At 37.3% G+C, this 15,413-nt stretch overlaps 1 protein-coding gene across 13 annotated transcripts in view; it reads right to left on the bottom strand.

Moving 5' to 3' along the window:
* The window catches only part of LOC111868649 (EGF and laminin G domain-containing protein), a 143,374-nt gene that overhangs the window by 58,866 nt on the left and 69,095 nt on the right, over window positions 1-15,413 (bottom strand). For all 13 annotated transcript variants that reach the window (XM_023859504.2, XM_023859498.2, XM_023859500.2 and 10 more), the window contains exons 8-15: window positions 13,420-13,588; window positions 11,370-11,485; window positions 10,167-10,273; window positions 5,666-5,978; window positions 4,094-4,398; window positions 3,537-3,644; window positions 2,641-2,773; window positions 1,168-1,398 (exon numbers count right to left, since the gene is read on the bottom strand). In XM_023859504.2, coding sequence (XP_023715272.1) covers window positions 1,168-1,398; window positions 2,641-2,773; window positions 3,537-3,644; window positions 4,094-4,398; window positions 5,666-5,978; window positions 10,167-10,273; window positions 11,370-11,485; window positions 13,420-13,588 — 1,482 coding nt within the window. The remainder of the gene's footprint in view (window positions 1-1,167; window positions 1,399-2,640; window positions 2,774-3,536; window positions 3,645-4,093; window positions 4,399-5,665; window positions 5,979-10,166; window positions 10,274-11,369; window positions 11,486-13,419; window positions 13,589-15,413) is intronic.

The raw sequence follows: 15,413 nt of genomic DNA, 5'->3' as shown, positions 1-15,413 counted from the left end.
ATGAAACAGAAATGGGATTCATACCACTCAATATAAATAGTTCCAAGATTATTCACACAGCAACAGTCTATCTAAAAATAAACATTTCTGAGATTGTCATATACCAGTAGTCTCAATGTACTGTAAATAGTTTTGAGATAAATCATACACTGACATTCTGTCTCAATATTTGAATGTCTTCTGAATTAAATCATAAGCCTGTCTCAGTATAAACTAGTTTCAAGATTAACTACATACTCATAGTCTGTCTCTATACACACAGTTCCAAGACGAATAAAACAATGGTAGTTTTCTTCAATAAAAATAGTTTTAAGATTTTGATTTGTTTCATTCTGGTCCGTCACACTAACAATTGCAAATATAAATCACTCCATCCAATGTGACCTGTAAGATTTTTTACTACATGAAAACTTAACACCCTTGCATGTTTCAGTCTCTGTGGACCATCTTCAGTGGGCAAACATCACTACAAATAGGAAACCACCATCACATAAGTTGTTTAGACGTAAAGTACGTACACTTATATGCTACAATACATAGTACACAAAATAGAACATTTCACAAACACAGCAGTTTCCTGGGAATGTAAAGTTTTTTTTAAAATTGTATAAAATTTCTTGATGCTAATTAATTTTTTTTTGTATTGTCAGTAATTAAAATTCGTAAACCATGCAGGCTCATGTTCGTCCTCCCATCGTCCCTCTTATATGGGGCAGATATTGTGCCACCTGGCTCTCTTGATATGGAGGTTCTTTATATCGTCCAGGGTTTGCTCGTGGCTGCTGAATGAGTCAGTTATCATAACATTATTAAGGCAGAACTTCATAACTTTCAGGAATATCACTCCCACAAGAATGATGAAAATTTTTGCAGGCCTTCGAATTTCTCTATCATTTCTGTGATTGGTGCAGTTAAATTAATTACCTTAAATCTTAAACAATATAAACACAAACTAATTATAAAAATTAATTATGTAATATATAATTAAATGTTCAATATCATATGTAGACTCAAAAGTAAATAGGAGTATGACTGATCTTTCTTCGGCAGCCAGATATGAATATGTCTAAGCGATGAAAATGTACAAGTGTTCATTTTTTAAAAGTACACACTTAACTTAAGAATAAACAAAATATTTTGGTACATACTGAGTGGTGACATACTAACCAAAGTGGCAATTATTGCCAATATAGCCAGTGCCCTCACAGTCACATGTGACACGGTCATCCTTGACAGAGCATTTGCCCCCATGCTCACATGCATTGGGTCTCTTGCAGGGATCCACCAACTGGCAATTATCTAGAGACACCTGCCCCTGTTTGTAATCTGAGCTCACTACATAGCGTGGTTCCAAGGCTTCTCCATTCACCTCCACTTCTCGGATACAACCCACAAGTCCTGTCACACCAGAAAACACACATTACTAAAAACCAAATTCACTTAAGTGTTATAGAATTATCCCTCTAATTTTAGTTTCTTGTGTCAGGGAGTATTCACCTGACTGTCAGAATTAAAACACAACTGCAACGTCACAACTCTGCACTTGCTTGCTCGCCCACTCACTCGATGACAGCTGGCAGGAAAAACTGAAATTCTCTGTGAGAAACTTGCCCCAGTACTTTTCCATCATTAAGTCCCAATGAATTGACTTGGATTGAAGCATGGCCTCCATAGAGAAATGTCAGTGTCTGTCTGAGCTGTAGTACAGCCAGCAGTTTTGCAGTTATGCAGAAATAATTTTCTGCCTTTATGACACAAAGTTTGAGACCGCCATTAGAGTTCTTATCAACAACATGGCCAACAACAAGCTAGGTGGGTCAGGTTTGGCTTTTGAAAGGACAAGAGATTGTCTCTCTATCACCACACCCAGGCTACTAAACAGTCCATCTAGCCTCATGCCCATTCAGTATCAGGGGCTCTTAGTAAGTTTTCTCTTTACCACCATACCCAAGCTATTTGGGGGGGTCTAGCCAGACTTCTGTCTAATGAGCATGAAGGGCTCTTTACTGAGAGATGAAACTTCTAGAATATGAGAATATGAAGCTGACTGCTCACCTCCAACTTGTGTAAAAGTAGAGAATGCACTGAGTTATTCTTTATGCACTATTTACATATGAATGGCATGGTGTTTAGGCAGAAGAGCAACTTACATTCAACAGTTTTATGCAAGATTTGAAGTTGTTGCAGCTGTAGTTATGAAGAGCACTATCTTCTGGGATATAACACCATGAAGTCTGTTCAAAGTCAACCTAAGTTTCGGAGGAACATATCGCCTCCATCTTCAGGGTCAAATAAGCCGAGCAAGATACCAGCATGAAAGTAGATGGAAATCTTTGTGCCAATATGGAGGTAACATTCTAACAGCTGTACCTGTGCTTAAATTGGCTGCTTTACTGAAGGAGGTTTGTTGTGGTTTTCTTGATTTCTCCAGACAAATGTTTGCCACTGATTTCACACTTGTATCTTACTCAGCTTATTCAACACCAAAGATGAGGCCAATATGTTCCTCTAAAACGTCGGTTGACTTTCAACAGACTACACAGCACTGTATCCCAGAAGATAGTACTTTTCACTGCTTAAGTGATTCCTAAATATCTCCTCCTCCAAAATTAAGAATTAAATACCATCAAAAATAAATACCTTGATTCAATTTGCCACCACTGCCAATGATCACTCTGTCCCCCAGCTGAAACTTCAGGCCTAAAAGCTGTGCTGTCTTGTACTTATAATCAACGGTGAGTGTCAATTTGCCCTTTGTGTAGTTAAGATTCACCTGAAAGAACACGATATTCCTTATCAGACAATGCCAACTTAGTTACAACCCACTTCAATGCTGAATTCTTACTGTTTGTTAGTATAATTTACACTAGAGAAAATATATGAGTAACTTATCTGAACTGTCTACAGATGATGGGATAGATTTCTTCACAATGACATACCAAAAAACTAATCCAGGTAACTGATTCACAGAATGAAAAAAAAGAAAATTACTAATTCCAGGGTCTGGCCTTTTGTAATGATGGTTTTGAACACTTGTGGTTTCATAATTACGCACAGCATTTATTTTACTCCGTAAAAAATATGTCATGTTAAATTAGTGGAACATGATATCTGAGTTGGTTTTTCTTCATGAATTGTATCTGTAGTGCAGGGTAGCATGAAGGAACTCAGCTGAAATGTTTATGTTATTTATGTTGCATCTTCATGGCATAGTGCTTAATTAGTTAAGCACAGGGACAACATTTATGTGTGTATAAAAGTTGTATCATATGCCAATAGTTTGTCTGAAAAGGATAAATAAAACTGAATTTAACTGGATGGAACTGGACTGAACTGGATTCAGTATATGCCACACCACCCATTCCTTATATTATACGATTATACCTGTGATCATACTATTTGTCATCTCTGCAGTTCAAACACTGTCACTGATAACTTAAGAATCTATGCCAGATCTGTCTTTAAACTATCTCATTTCTCAGAAAAACAACTCTGAAAAAAATTAGTAGCCCTAGAATTAGGATGGAGCTGTTTACCACATGCCAGCTTGATCGGTAGTTGAATTTCACTGTTGTGAGATGAGTCACATTCTTTGCTTCATCTGGAACCAGCTCAAACCGGATCTCATCATTCACTGCGCGCACCTGCCATAATAATCATTAATGACTGACATGCATATATAAAGAGTAATACATGCATCAGTATTTATATAAAGTGACAAGGTATACAGATATAAATACAAGTCTATAATAAGTGATACAGAGGATATATATTTAGGAAAATAACAATGAATTGTGTAATTAAACGGCCATGTCAATCATGCAGTGTGTTGCTACAGTAAATATAGAGTGCTAAGAGTGGTTGATTTTTGAACTGTCATTACATGATGGAGGATTCTGAACAAAGATGTCTTAACAAGAGACTCACGTCTGCCAGACCCACTGAGTGAAGTTGAAGCCCAACTACAAATTTCTCTCCCATTAATTCAGCCCCACAATTTTCTCAGCATTTCTCATATTTATATACATATATATGGAAACAAAACAGCACAAGGCCCTCCAATATTTACTGCCCAAAGAAAGTTTAAGCTTACCTCCCAATATCCATTGCCAGTAGCAGTTCTGACAGAGGATGTTGCTAGCACAGCCATACTGCGGTTGCTCTTGAAGGAAAATTTAAGCGTGAAGTTATCTGCCTGTTGGTTGGGCCACCAGATGTAAGAAGATGGGAAGGGGAATGTAATGGGGATCACCTCTACATCTGTCTCGTATATTTCTGGCTCCAGTACACCAATATAATGAACCTTAGGATTTCCCTTCTTCAGTTCATACAAAATTGAGATATCATTGAAGAACGCATATTTAAGACAGCCCGCAAAATTGTTGTAAGACATCAGACCTGTGAACATATACACATTTGCTGACTGATACGAGAATGCCTGGAAGTTTGAAGGGCAGCCAGAAAATGAGTTTGCAATGATTTATAACCACTGTATAACCAATAAATTGTATAATATACAGCACCAAAAAGCTTCTAGACACTCATCACATCAAAAAATGAATTATTATATATTCTGTTAGTAAAGTTAGTGTCCTATTTCATCATTTCACTGCTGTTTCTACATCACCATTAGTTTTTAATGGATTGCCTTTCAGGCAAATTTTATTGAAAACAGTTCATAACAGCTTTCAGTCAAATCAGAGTTCAAAACATATCCAAGAACTACCACTGAATAAATAACTACTGTTATACTCATCATTTCACTGTCATGTAGATGGTTATTAAAATAATTTATCTTTATTGGTTATGTAACTTACTGAAGTTATTCCATGTAAATTTCTTTCTGACCAGTGCTCATAATTCTTGTTTAACTTGCTCCCTAGTGGCATTAGGCCACAGATCAGTTATTCCCAAAACTGTCCCATATTACCCTTCGGTCACAGGAGGGACTCTTGACATATTCCATAGATTTCATGACAGTCATCAGCCTACAACTGATTTCTATTAACATTTTAAATCCACAAATTAATTCTGCCCTGTATAGTAACTGTCCTTAAACATGAGAAAAGGTTCTCAAAATGGATGGTATGCCCACTACTACCCACAATTGGTGTGCTAAAGGATCTTAGTATGGCTTTTCTCATATAACAGTATCACCTATACAAGACTCACACAGTAACTTGTCATTTCAAGAACTCAACTGGCTCCATCCTGTATGCTGTGGAATTAACATAGCCAAAAGATTTTCTGTGCCTCAAATGAGTGTGCCAGTGGAAATATGTATACTTTCCTACTGTTAAGTTTAGGTTAAGCTCTCACTAATATATATAACCAAGACAATGGAACACAACCATTCAACTTTCATAATAGCCTTTCCAGATCCTTTATGTACAGTTGTACAAGACAGTAGTTAAGTCTGATATCTTAATATGCCTGTGTTTAGATCCTATGAACACCCATGTCTTGGTTTTCTAGGTTCAATGTCATTCTTCTATTGGGAAAGAAAGCCTTAAAAATTAATATATCTTGAAATGTTAAAGTTCAGGAATATTAAAATAACAAATAATCAATGCATATGAAGTTCTTATGCAAATAAACCCAATACATGAGAGCATTAAATTATAACGTGACTACAATCATGAAGGAACTCAAATTACAGTACAACCTTTCTTTTTGTGTAGTTCAGGTCCACCTCCTATGTATATCTCTGGATCGATGTACAGGTGGTAATTTGGGCCAGGCAGTTCCAGCTCTTCTGAGTCATAGTTCAGATGAACACTGATCACATTCTTGTGGTGAGCAATTGTGAAATTGTTCCAATAATTTGAAAGCAGACCCTTTCCTATTGTTGTGGACACTGCACCATCCCCAAAGTCTATCTCAACATGAAGTGTGTCATTCAATAGAGAAACTGCAATATAATGGCGTAGATATGGCTCCCCACTGGCATAGAAAAGAGCTGAATCATCAAACCGAGTCTGAAACAGAAGGTAAGTGTTATGATTTCATGGCTTCTAGACTGATTTATTTTAAGTTCTACGGTGGTGACTCAGATAGGAAGATAATCATAAGTGTTGAGCAGGTAAGAATTTGGTAGAAGACAGCTATGGTTTATTAGGTACACTGATAAGAACATCAATGAGACAGTACATCAGCTATTTGTAGATTTCAAGAAAGCCAATGATTCAGTTAGGAGGGAAGTATTGTACAATATTCTGATAGTGTTTGGGGTACCCATGAAATTAGTCAGGTTGATTAAAATGTGTTTATACAAAATGTATATTACTGTCCATATAGGTAAATATTTGCCCAATAATTTCCCTATCCAGAATGGTCTAAAATGAAGAGATGCTTTATCGCCACTGCTTTTCAACTTCGTTTAGAAAATGCCATTAGGAAGAGCCCACGAAAACCAGGTGGGACTGAAATTAAATGGGACACATCAGTTGTTGGTCTATGCTGAGGACGTGAATCTGCTGGGTGATAATATAGATACCATAACACATAAACTTTAATTGATGCTAGTAAGGAGGTTGGTCTAGAAGTAAACACAAAGAAATCTAAGTACATGTTGCTGTCTCAACATCAGAATGCAGGGAAAAATCATGACATAAAGACAGGTAACAGATGTTTTGAAAATGTGGTACAGTTCAGATATTTGGGAACCACTATAACAAATCAAAATCTGATTCAGGAAGAAATTAAGAGGAGACTGAACTTGGGTAATGCTTGTTATCATTCAGTCCATTACTGTTTGTCTTTTTGTCTGCTGTCCAAAAGCATAAAAATTAGAATAAACAAAATTATACTTATGCCTGTGGTTCTGTTTGGGTGTGAAACTTGGTCCCTGACATTAAGGGAGAAATATAGACTGAGGGTGTTTGAGAACAGGATGTAGAGGAGAATATTTGGACCGAAGAGAGATGAAATGATAGGAGATTGGAGAAAATTGCATAATGGAGAGCTTCATAACTTGTACTCTTCTCCAAGTATAATTAGAATGATCAAGTCAAGGAGGATGAGATGGGCAGGGTACGTAGCACGAATGGGGGAGACGAGGAATGCGTATAGGATAATGGTGGGAGAGCCAGAAGGAAAGAGACCACTGGGAAGACCAAGGCGTAGGTGGATGGACAATATTAAAATGGATCTTAGAGAGAGTGGATGGGATAGTATGGATTGGATTGATCTGGCACATGATAGGGACCAGTGGAGGGCTCTTGTGAACACAGTAATGAACCTTCGGATTCCATAAAATGCTCGGAATTTCTTGAGTAGCTGCATAATTGGCAGCTTCTTAAGAAGGGCTCAGCTTCATGAATGATACAATCAGCCATAGCCAAATTGTGACACGATAAATTGAACAGTGCCTGCTGCTTGCCAAGGATAAGCTAAACACATTTCCAAGGCAATAAGCATGTAGTGGTACTGGAGAGTCAACACAACAGTAGAGGAACTGTTGGAAATGGTGCTTCCTGTGTGGTCCGTGTCAAGGTTATAGTATAAGGATGACTCCCTCACACCCTCAGAGGACAGTTTGAAGCAGCAAACCCACATAGAGGGAGGTTCAAATACCTCCATCATATCCCTGTGAGTCGCAGGAGGCGATGAAAAGGGAACCCTGTCCCTGGGGGTTTAACTAGGTCACCCTGTTCCTTGGGGATATAAATACCAGGACCTGGCCCTCCAGTCGGGGGGAATTTTCTGAGACATTAAAATATGGTCACAAGTCCCATGGGGCTCAGACTTGAGAATGATTGTGCTGTCGAGGGCCAACAGCAATTGTAAACAACAGACCTATCCTCTCATCAGAGAGGATGTTACATAAGGACTATGGCTGCAAGGGTTCAGTTGAAGAGAAATGTCTAGTCGTGAAAGGGGCTTGTGCCAAGATGAACTGATTGACAGTAAACCGCCCGTCATAAAGAAACTCTGACTCTGAGACCCCCTCAGGCTTGAAGCTCATGGAATTATTTGTTAGTTCTAACTTCGAAATTTTAGCTCCACAATACTCTATGCATTACGCACCTGACGGTAGAGGGGATGTGAGGTCGGCCCTCTCCGGTAGTGGTCCCTGTTACTTCCCCATCTACTGGAGGAATTGGAAATTACTTGGGCGGGAAACTGCCTAATTTTGCTCAGAGGTCTCCTAGAGACATGAGGATCTTACTTTTACTTACAAATTTTATAATCATTAACGATGTACTCATTCACATTGTTTTTGATAACAAGCTCAAACTGTGATGCACAAGTATAATTAACTTGTATCTAAGTAAATTAGAATCTTATTACTTATCAGCGATGTACTCATCAACACTGTTTCTGTTAACAGGCTCAAATTGTGATGCATAAGTACAATTAACTTATATTTATGTAATTTGTAATTTTATTAATTTTTCAACTAGACTATTATGGTACAGATGTTGTATTTATATTGTATTTGACTGTTCCATATCCTATGGTGTTTACCTGTATCTGGATTTACGGAACATAAATAAATTGAACAACTGAACCCTGTTAGGGTGAGGAAAGCTTTAGATCCAGTTGAAAATCTGACAGACTGGGACTTGTTTCAAAGCCTCACCTCTGAACTCATACCTCAAAATGTCCAACTTCACTCTTCCAATAAATCTGTTAAAGCAGCATGACTTTGTAGCCTCTACAGCTTCGTCATGCAGGCTAGAATACACTAGAATTTTAGACCGGAAATACAAAATACCTGGCCTAGATCGTTTGTTGAAGCTTAAAAGAAAGCTCAGAAAACTACGTCAAGAAATCATGGAGCCATCATGCAAAACGGCAGTAAACTTGGTGACTCGAAATATCAGGAGAATGGTCCAGAAACGAACAAAAGAACACTTGAAACATGAGAAACAAATTTGGCAAGCTGCAAAGTCACACTTCAAGCAATATGGCCTACTGCAAAATCAGTCACAAAAATTGGTGTATCAAAGGCACTGCAATTCATGGTCCCTTAGGCCCCATTTGTATCCAATCAATAAAACCAACATAATCACAGACTGCTTAGAAAACCAGCTCAGGGCGCATTACTTGTCTGACTGTGACCACAGACAGACATGTGGATGATCTAGTCAAAGCCCTGCTGCCTACCATTGATGCAGATACCCGCTAATTTCTGACCCTGTGACGTCTTACAAGAAATACAATCCTTGAAATTAGGATGGCCTATGATTTTCATGGCATTCCAAATGAATAACTCCATTATCTTCCAAGGAGACCTCTTGTCCATTTAACACATTTATTCAATCACTGCCTTCAGCTTGGTCACTTTTCAGCACCACAGAAAGAAGCAAAAATCGTAACTCTGCGTCTTGACTAGCAATAGTGTTATATTATTTGTAGTCAGCAAGTTACAAGTGTTCAGTACATCCAACTGTCAATCCAGACCCCATGTCTAGTCACTAACATGTGACAATATGCTGATCAATGACGTCTTCTATTCAGTTGAGAACCTTTTACTTCCCTATGTCCTACCTAGCAGAAACCTGAAGATTAAAAGAAAATAAAACTTTAATTATACCCATTATTTTACATAATCATTAAATTTGGTCTGCCATATATTGAGGATGCATCAGAAGAAAGTGCTGTGAAGAATAATGGAACCTGAGAAGAAAAAGGGAACTTGAAAACTTATATAAGGAATTCAATAATTTTTAATCTTGAACTATTATTATTAGGGTGAGCGAATAAAGGAGGATTACATGAGTGCAGAATATAGCATGCATGGAGGAAATAAGAAATGCATCCTCATGCACAAATGGAAGGCCAATATCAAAATGATCTAAAAGAAATAGTGTGTGAAGACGCAGACTGGATTAAACTATTTCAGGAAAAGGTTCAGTAGTGGGTACTAATCAATTAAGAAAAAATTGTGGGACAGCTCATTAAGAATGCAAAGCACTGTACAGTCTGAATCAGATTCTGCTGAGAATAAGACAGAACCACCAATACTAAACTGCTTTACATATGTGCAAGTGTGCCACAATCATTACTTTCAACAGTTTCATGGTACATATGTACTAAGTCTGTACTTTCCTAATTATGAACTGCTCATGAAAGACTCTGTGATGTGGAGTTCCTTAAAAAAAAAAAAAGGAAGACACATGACCTAGTAGTCGATGCCATGATGCTCCTCATGCGCTCACCTTAAAGAAGAAGCTGATGCGGTTTATACTGGAATGTACACGATCCTTCCAATCATACACACGGTACGAGATGTAGGAGGAGCCACGAAGAGTCAAAACTGTGCCAGCTGAAACATACCACAGGAAGTACTGTATATCTTCTAAGAACTGTTCATTATAGGTTGAAGCTGTGCTGCTGCTTTACTGTGAACTTTTACAATAAGCTTCAGATTCCGTTTTACAGATATAACTGATCTGCTGACATAACACTACAAAAAGTAAACGGACATATGCATACATTTTAGGAGAAATTAACAGTTGAAAACTGAAAGGTATATGCATAAAACAATCCAGCTAAGTTCAAAATTGTGTTACATTGTGAAGAGGAAAATTTGGAATGCAGATTCATGAAATGATAAACTATAAACAACCAGACAGTTGTGCTTTAAATCAACATAAATGTTTGAAGCTGAAAAACAGGCAAAAGAAAGATAATGACAAAACAAAAGCAATGGAACTGAAAATTTTAATAAGAATCATAGAGAAAAGGGATAGAGTGGTATAAAGAGAGGAAATTAGGAGTTTAAGAATGCTAAATGGTGCTGGATATGAAGGAGTATAGCAGTATGGATGTGCTTAAAGAGCATATATAAATAGATTACCTAGAAAAGTTTTGGTATTACAAATAAAGTGCAAAAGCACCAAAGCGTAACAATGATCCGGACAGTTTACACAAGCGACTGATAGTATTAAAAGTAGTAGAATAGTATGAACAAAGGTGGAAGATAAGAAAATGTGGGATGACAAAAATATCTGGAGGCTTTTCATTGATCAATTCAATTCCAGAAGGCCATGAGATACTCAGAGTCTGCAGTGTTAGTTTTGTCCATGTCATTCACTTCTGTTACAGCCTCAGAATATATAAAAAAGTAACACTGTTACTAAGTACAGTCTTGTGGAAGATTAATATCTGTTCCTGTGAAACAGTCATCTCAGCCAGTAACTGCAAACACAGAGCATCACAGCACCTGTGCTACCAAGACAATTCAAAACACTTTTCATTACATAAAGAACAAAATTTTGAAGCATGCATTAAAAAGTCTTATAACTTATGAAGTTAGAAGATGGCATAAAGACAGCAAGAACTACAATTCTGTACTTCATTCACATATTCATGTCATAGCAATAAATTTTCATCATATTAAGACATAACATGTAACTCACTGTAAATGTCACACTGCTCTCCTTCATACTTGCGTCCAAAACAGTCACATGTTAAGCTGTAGTAATGATTCACACAATGGCTACCAACAAAGCAAAGGTTCTCCTTTGTATCACATCTGTAACAAAATTATATTACTGAATGAACTGAATGTTTGTATTAATAATCCAGTTGGTTGAAATTCTGACTATGGTGCATATCACTCATAATGTTAAATTAACTAAAGTTAATTTTGGTTATGTTAGTTATTATTAATCCATTTCACATCTGGCATTCTATGCATCACATGGTATGTTAGGAAATCTGTACTTTAATCTACACCTTTACCCTCACATTCCAGAAAATTTTACAGTAAAACCTGTGTAAAATATAACTTCAATTAAACAGAAAGTGTTTTTGTAAGATCTAGGCAATAGACCATAGAGATTAAAGTTATCTCAAATATAAATTTGGCATAGAAGCAGGAAAGCTAAAGAAGGGTTGAATGTAATATACTGCAATTGAAGATTCATTCTTTTCTGTTCATACAATTTTGCGCTAAATTTCACTATCTCGAATTTGCCTGAGAAAAAATATTTGCCGGAAATAGAACACACCTTGCCATTCCACATGCACTGGCCAGCCATATCATCAATACAGTATCATTATAACATATTAAAATTCATAACAAACACAGACATCATACTTACTGTCACACTTACAAGCAAGTCTCAACAACGTATAATACAAGCACACAGACCATTTATTAACTCTTAACTTTTGAGCCCCTTACATGCTCGACAAATTCATCAATAGAGTAAAATGAGTTACTTTCCAAATAATTTCATTAAACAAACCTAAACTGATTTCTATCATTTTTTAAAACTGAGATATTTGACCACAGGGTGTTAAATAGCTCGACGCCTGAATAATACACCCCTCTCTGATAGGATGATAAATGTGTTGTAGATATATGAAGGTGGTCATTCCTTCTTGTACCAACCATATATACAGAGTTATTGGTCTGAAACTTATCCAAATTATTAACAACAAATGTCATCAATGGGAGCAAATATACACATGGGATTGGTAGTATGCCAAGCTTTTTAAATGAGTCTCTACATGTATGAGTTCGGCCAACTGCAATCAGTATTCTTATTATTTTCTTTTGCATAACAAAGACCTTGTTAGCTGTTAGTCAATCTGTGAAAACCAGGAGGTTGGTGCAACATGGCTGCCAGCCTCAGAGTTAGTCAGCTGAATCAATGAGAGCTGTGGGACATTCACCGGACAGTAACAATGTGAGCACAGAATCTGAAGGATCTCCATGGTTAAGATCCATTACCAGGAAACAGCTAATGAAATCAGAATGAGAAGGCTTAGTATGTGCTGCAGTGATCTGTAAAGTGTGGAGATAAGTGATAGCATTATAATTACTTGTAGTCACGATCTGTAAGGGGTCAATAAACCAGTCACCAATCCAAACTTGTCTATAGTAACTTCATACACATGACAACATGTAACATCAAATTCTGAGCCGTGACATGGATTATAAATGCAGGGTATGAACTGTGCAATATTTATGATCTGGAAGTAAGGTAACATCAAATTCTGAGCCGTGACATGGATTATAAATGCAGGGTATGAACTGTGCAATATTTATGATCTGGAAGTAAGGACTTGTGCTGAATAAAAATAGTCTTCACAAAACTCCACAACTGGTCACTATCCCAACTGTGTTGAATCTAGTCCAAATCTTAATACCCTGTATCTTTACCAGCAGTGATTAACTTATAAAGCTCCTCATTATGTAATTTTCTTCATCGTCCTTCAATCTGTGTTCTTACCTTAGACTGAGAGGCCTAGATGCATGCCCATATTTAATTTGAACTATGAAAAAAAAAATGGTTTGTTGTTCATAAATTTCCAATTCTAAGAGACAAATTCTCAGGATACAAATCAAGAATTGTAATACAATATATTCAATGAACTGACTAAAGAAAATAATTAATGATAACAGAACTGTTAATCACATGATACTACTGGCACAGTAGCATCTGAAGTTACACTTACTTGTCAATGCATCCCTCCACAACATTCTCATGTTTTGTTGCAATTAGGGGGTTGATGTGAAGCAGATCAGAGGCTGCCTTTCCTGCTTTCAGCACCATCTGTTTGATGCATCCCACAAATGACTCTATGATATACTTCACTCCATGTAGTTTCTCTTCTGGACTGAGTCCTGTGAAAAGTATTGCTGGCTGCATTACTCACTCCTTATTTCATTTGTTTGAAAATTTCATAATCAAAACTACTGACTCATTCCACATCCCCCGTATACATAAATTCCATATTTTAACGATGAAAACGTTATTATATGAGGGTGCAAATGGATTCAAGCCGTTAGTAACAGTCTATGGAACTATGTGCTACATTCTAACTTTACAAAAGAATGCATTAATTTAAAAGTTGCCAACAAAAGGTTAGTAAAACGAAAATGAATACCCCCTTAATTTGTAGGTATTAAAGGGGAATAGTAACCCAAAATAATAAACACATATATAAACAATAGTAAATGTAGGTAGATGTGTAGTAAATATACTACAGTATGTACTTATTTATTATGCTGATACTGAAGAGCAGTTACATGATGCAAGGCAAGGTGATTTGAAATCAAGTTCACAAAAAATTAATAATACAGTGAAACCTTGCTTAACGAGCACCTCTCATAATGAGTAATTCACATAACGAGCAAAACAAATAGTAAAAAAATGACTCGCTTAAGGAGCAACGTTTCGCATAATGAGTGATGAGAGGGGAAGTCCCGGATTGTGCGCGTGCTACATCAGTCTGTGTTTAGCAGTCGTTCCGCTAGCATCTTAGTGTCGCTTGTGATCACACATTTTTCCAAAATTGTGGTCAGACATATTATTTGTGAATTTTTTTGTGCAAAGGTTAATAACCCTTGCAAAAATGTCCCCGAAGAAAAGGCCACAAAAAGACAGCCATAAGAGAATTAAAAACCCATAGAAATGAAACGTAAAATCATTGAAAAGTGAGAACGAGGTTGAGCGGGCTGATCTAGCACGCACATACAATCAGTCTACATCAACGATTTGCACTATCCTCAAGAACATGGACAAGATTGAGGAGATAGATGCTTCAAAGGGAGTGACAAGAATATCTACGCAATGGTTACGTATTCTCGACAATGTTGAAAGGTTGCTCCTCATATGGATAAACGAAAAGCAATTGCAAGGCGACACTATTAACGAGAACATCAATTGTAAGAAGGCAAAAGTGATTCTCGCCAACCTCGTTAAGAAGACGCCAGGATCATCAACGGCCGAAGAAGCATTTAAGGGAAGACGTGGGTGGTTCGAGAAGTTTAAGAGAAGAACCGGCATCCACAGCATTGTAAGGCATGGTGAAGCAGCAAGCTCTGACACAAAGGCAGCAGAGAACTTCATCGGGGACTTCAAGAAGCTCATAGATTCTGAGGGTTATCTGCCGCAACAGGTTTTTAATTGTGACGGGTCTCTTCTGGAAAAAGATGCCGAAGCGAACCTATATACCAGCAGAGGATAATGCACTGCCCGGCCATAAGCCAATGAAAGACCGTCTCATGCTGCTATTTTGTGCCAATGCAAGCGGCGATTTGAAAATTAAACCGCTGCTTGTTTACCATTCCGAAACTCCACGAGCCTTCAAGAAGTGTAAAGTCCAGAAGAGCAGGCTAAATGTGATGTGGAGGTCCAACAACAAGGCTTGGGTGACACGTGACCTTTTTACTGATTGGATCAATGAAGTGGTTGGTTCTTCTGTGAAAAAATATTTGCAACAATCTTCTGGCGCAATAAGAGAAATGCTGAAAGCATGGGAAACTGTTGCATCGTACATTGAGAAGCATCACCCTAATAAGGCAGTGGCTATGCATGCTACAAATTTATTTAATGATAATGCTGTGTCGCATTTTCACCAAATTTTGAAGCGTCGGCAAAAACAAATGTCTCTAGACAGCTTTCTAGTAAAAAAGAATTAGATATGTATCATAAATAATAAACTAA

The sequence above is a fragment of the Cryptotermes secundus genome, unplaced genomic scaffold (genome assembly GCF_002891405.2).
Source record: "Cryptotermes secundus unplaced genomic scaffold, Csec_1.0 scaffold696, whole genome shotgun sequence".
Lineage (NCBI taxonomy): Eukaryota > Metazoa > Arthropoda > Insecta > Blattodea > Kalotermitidae > Cryptotermes > Cryptotermes secundus.
This window is presented reverse-complemented; position numbering and strand designations above follow the sequence as displayed.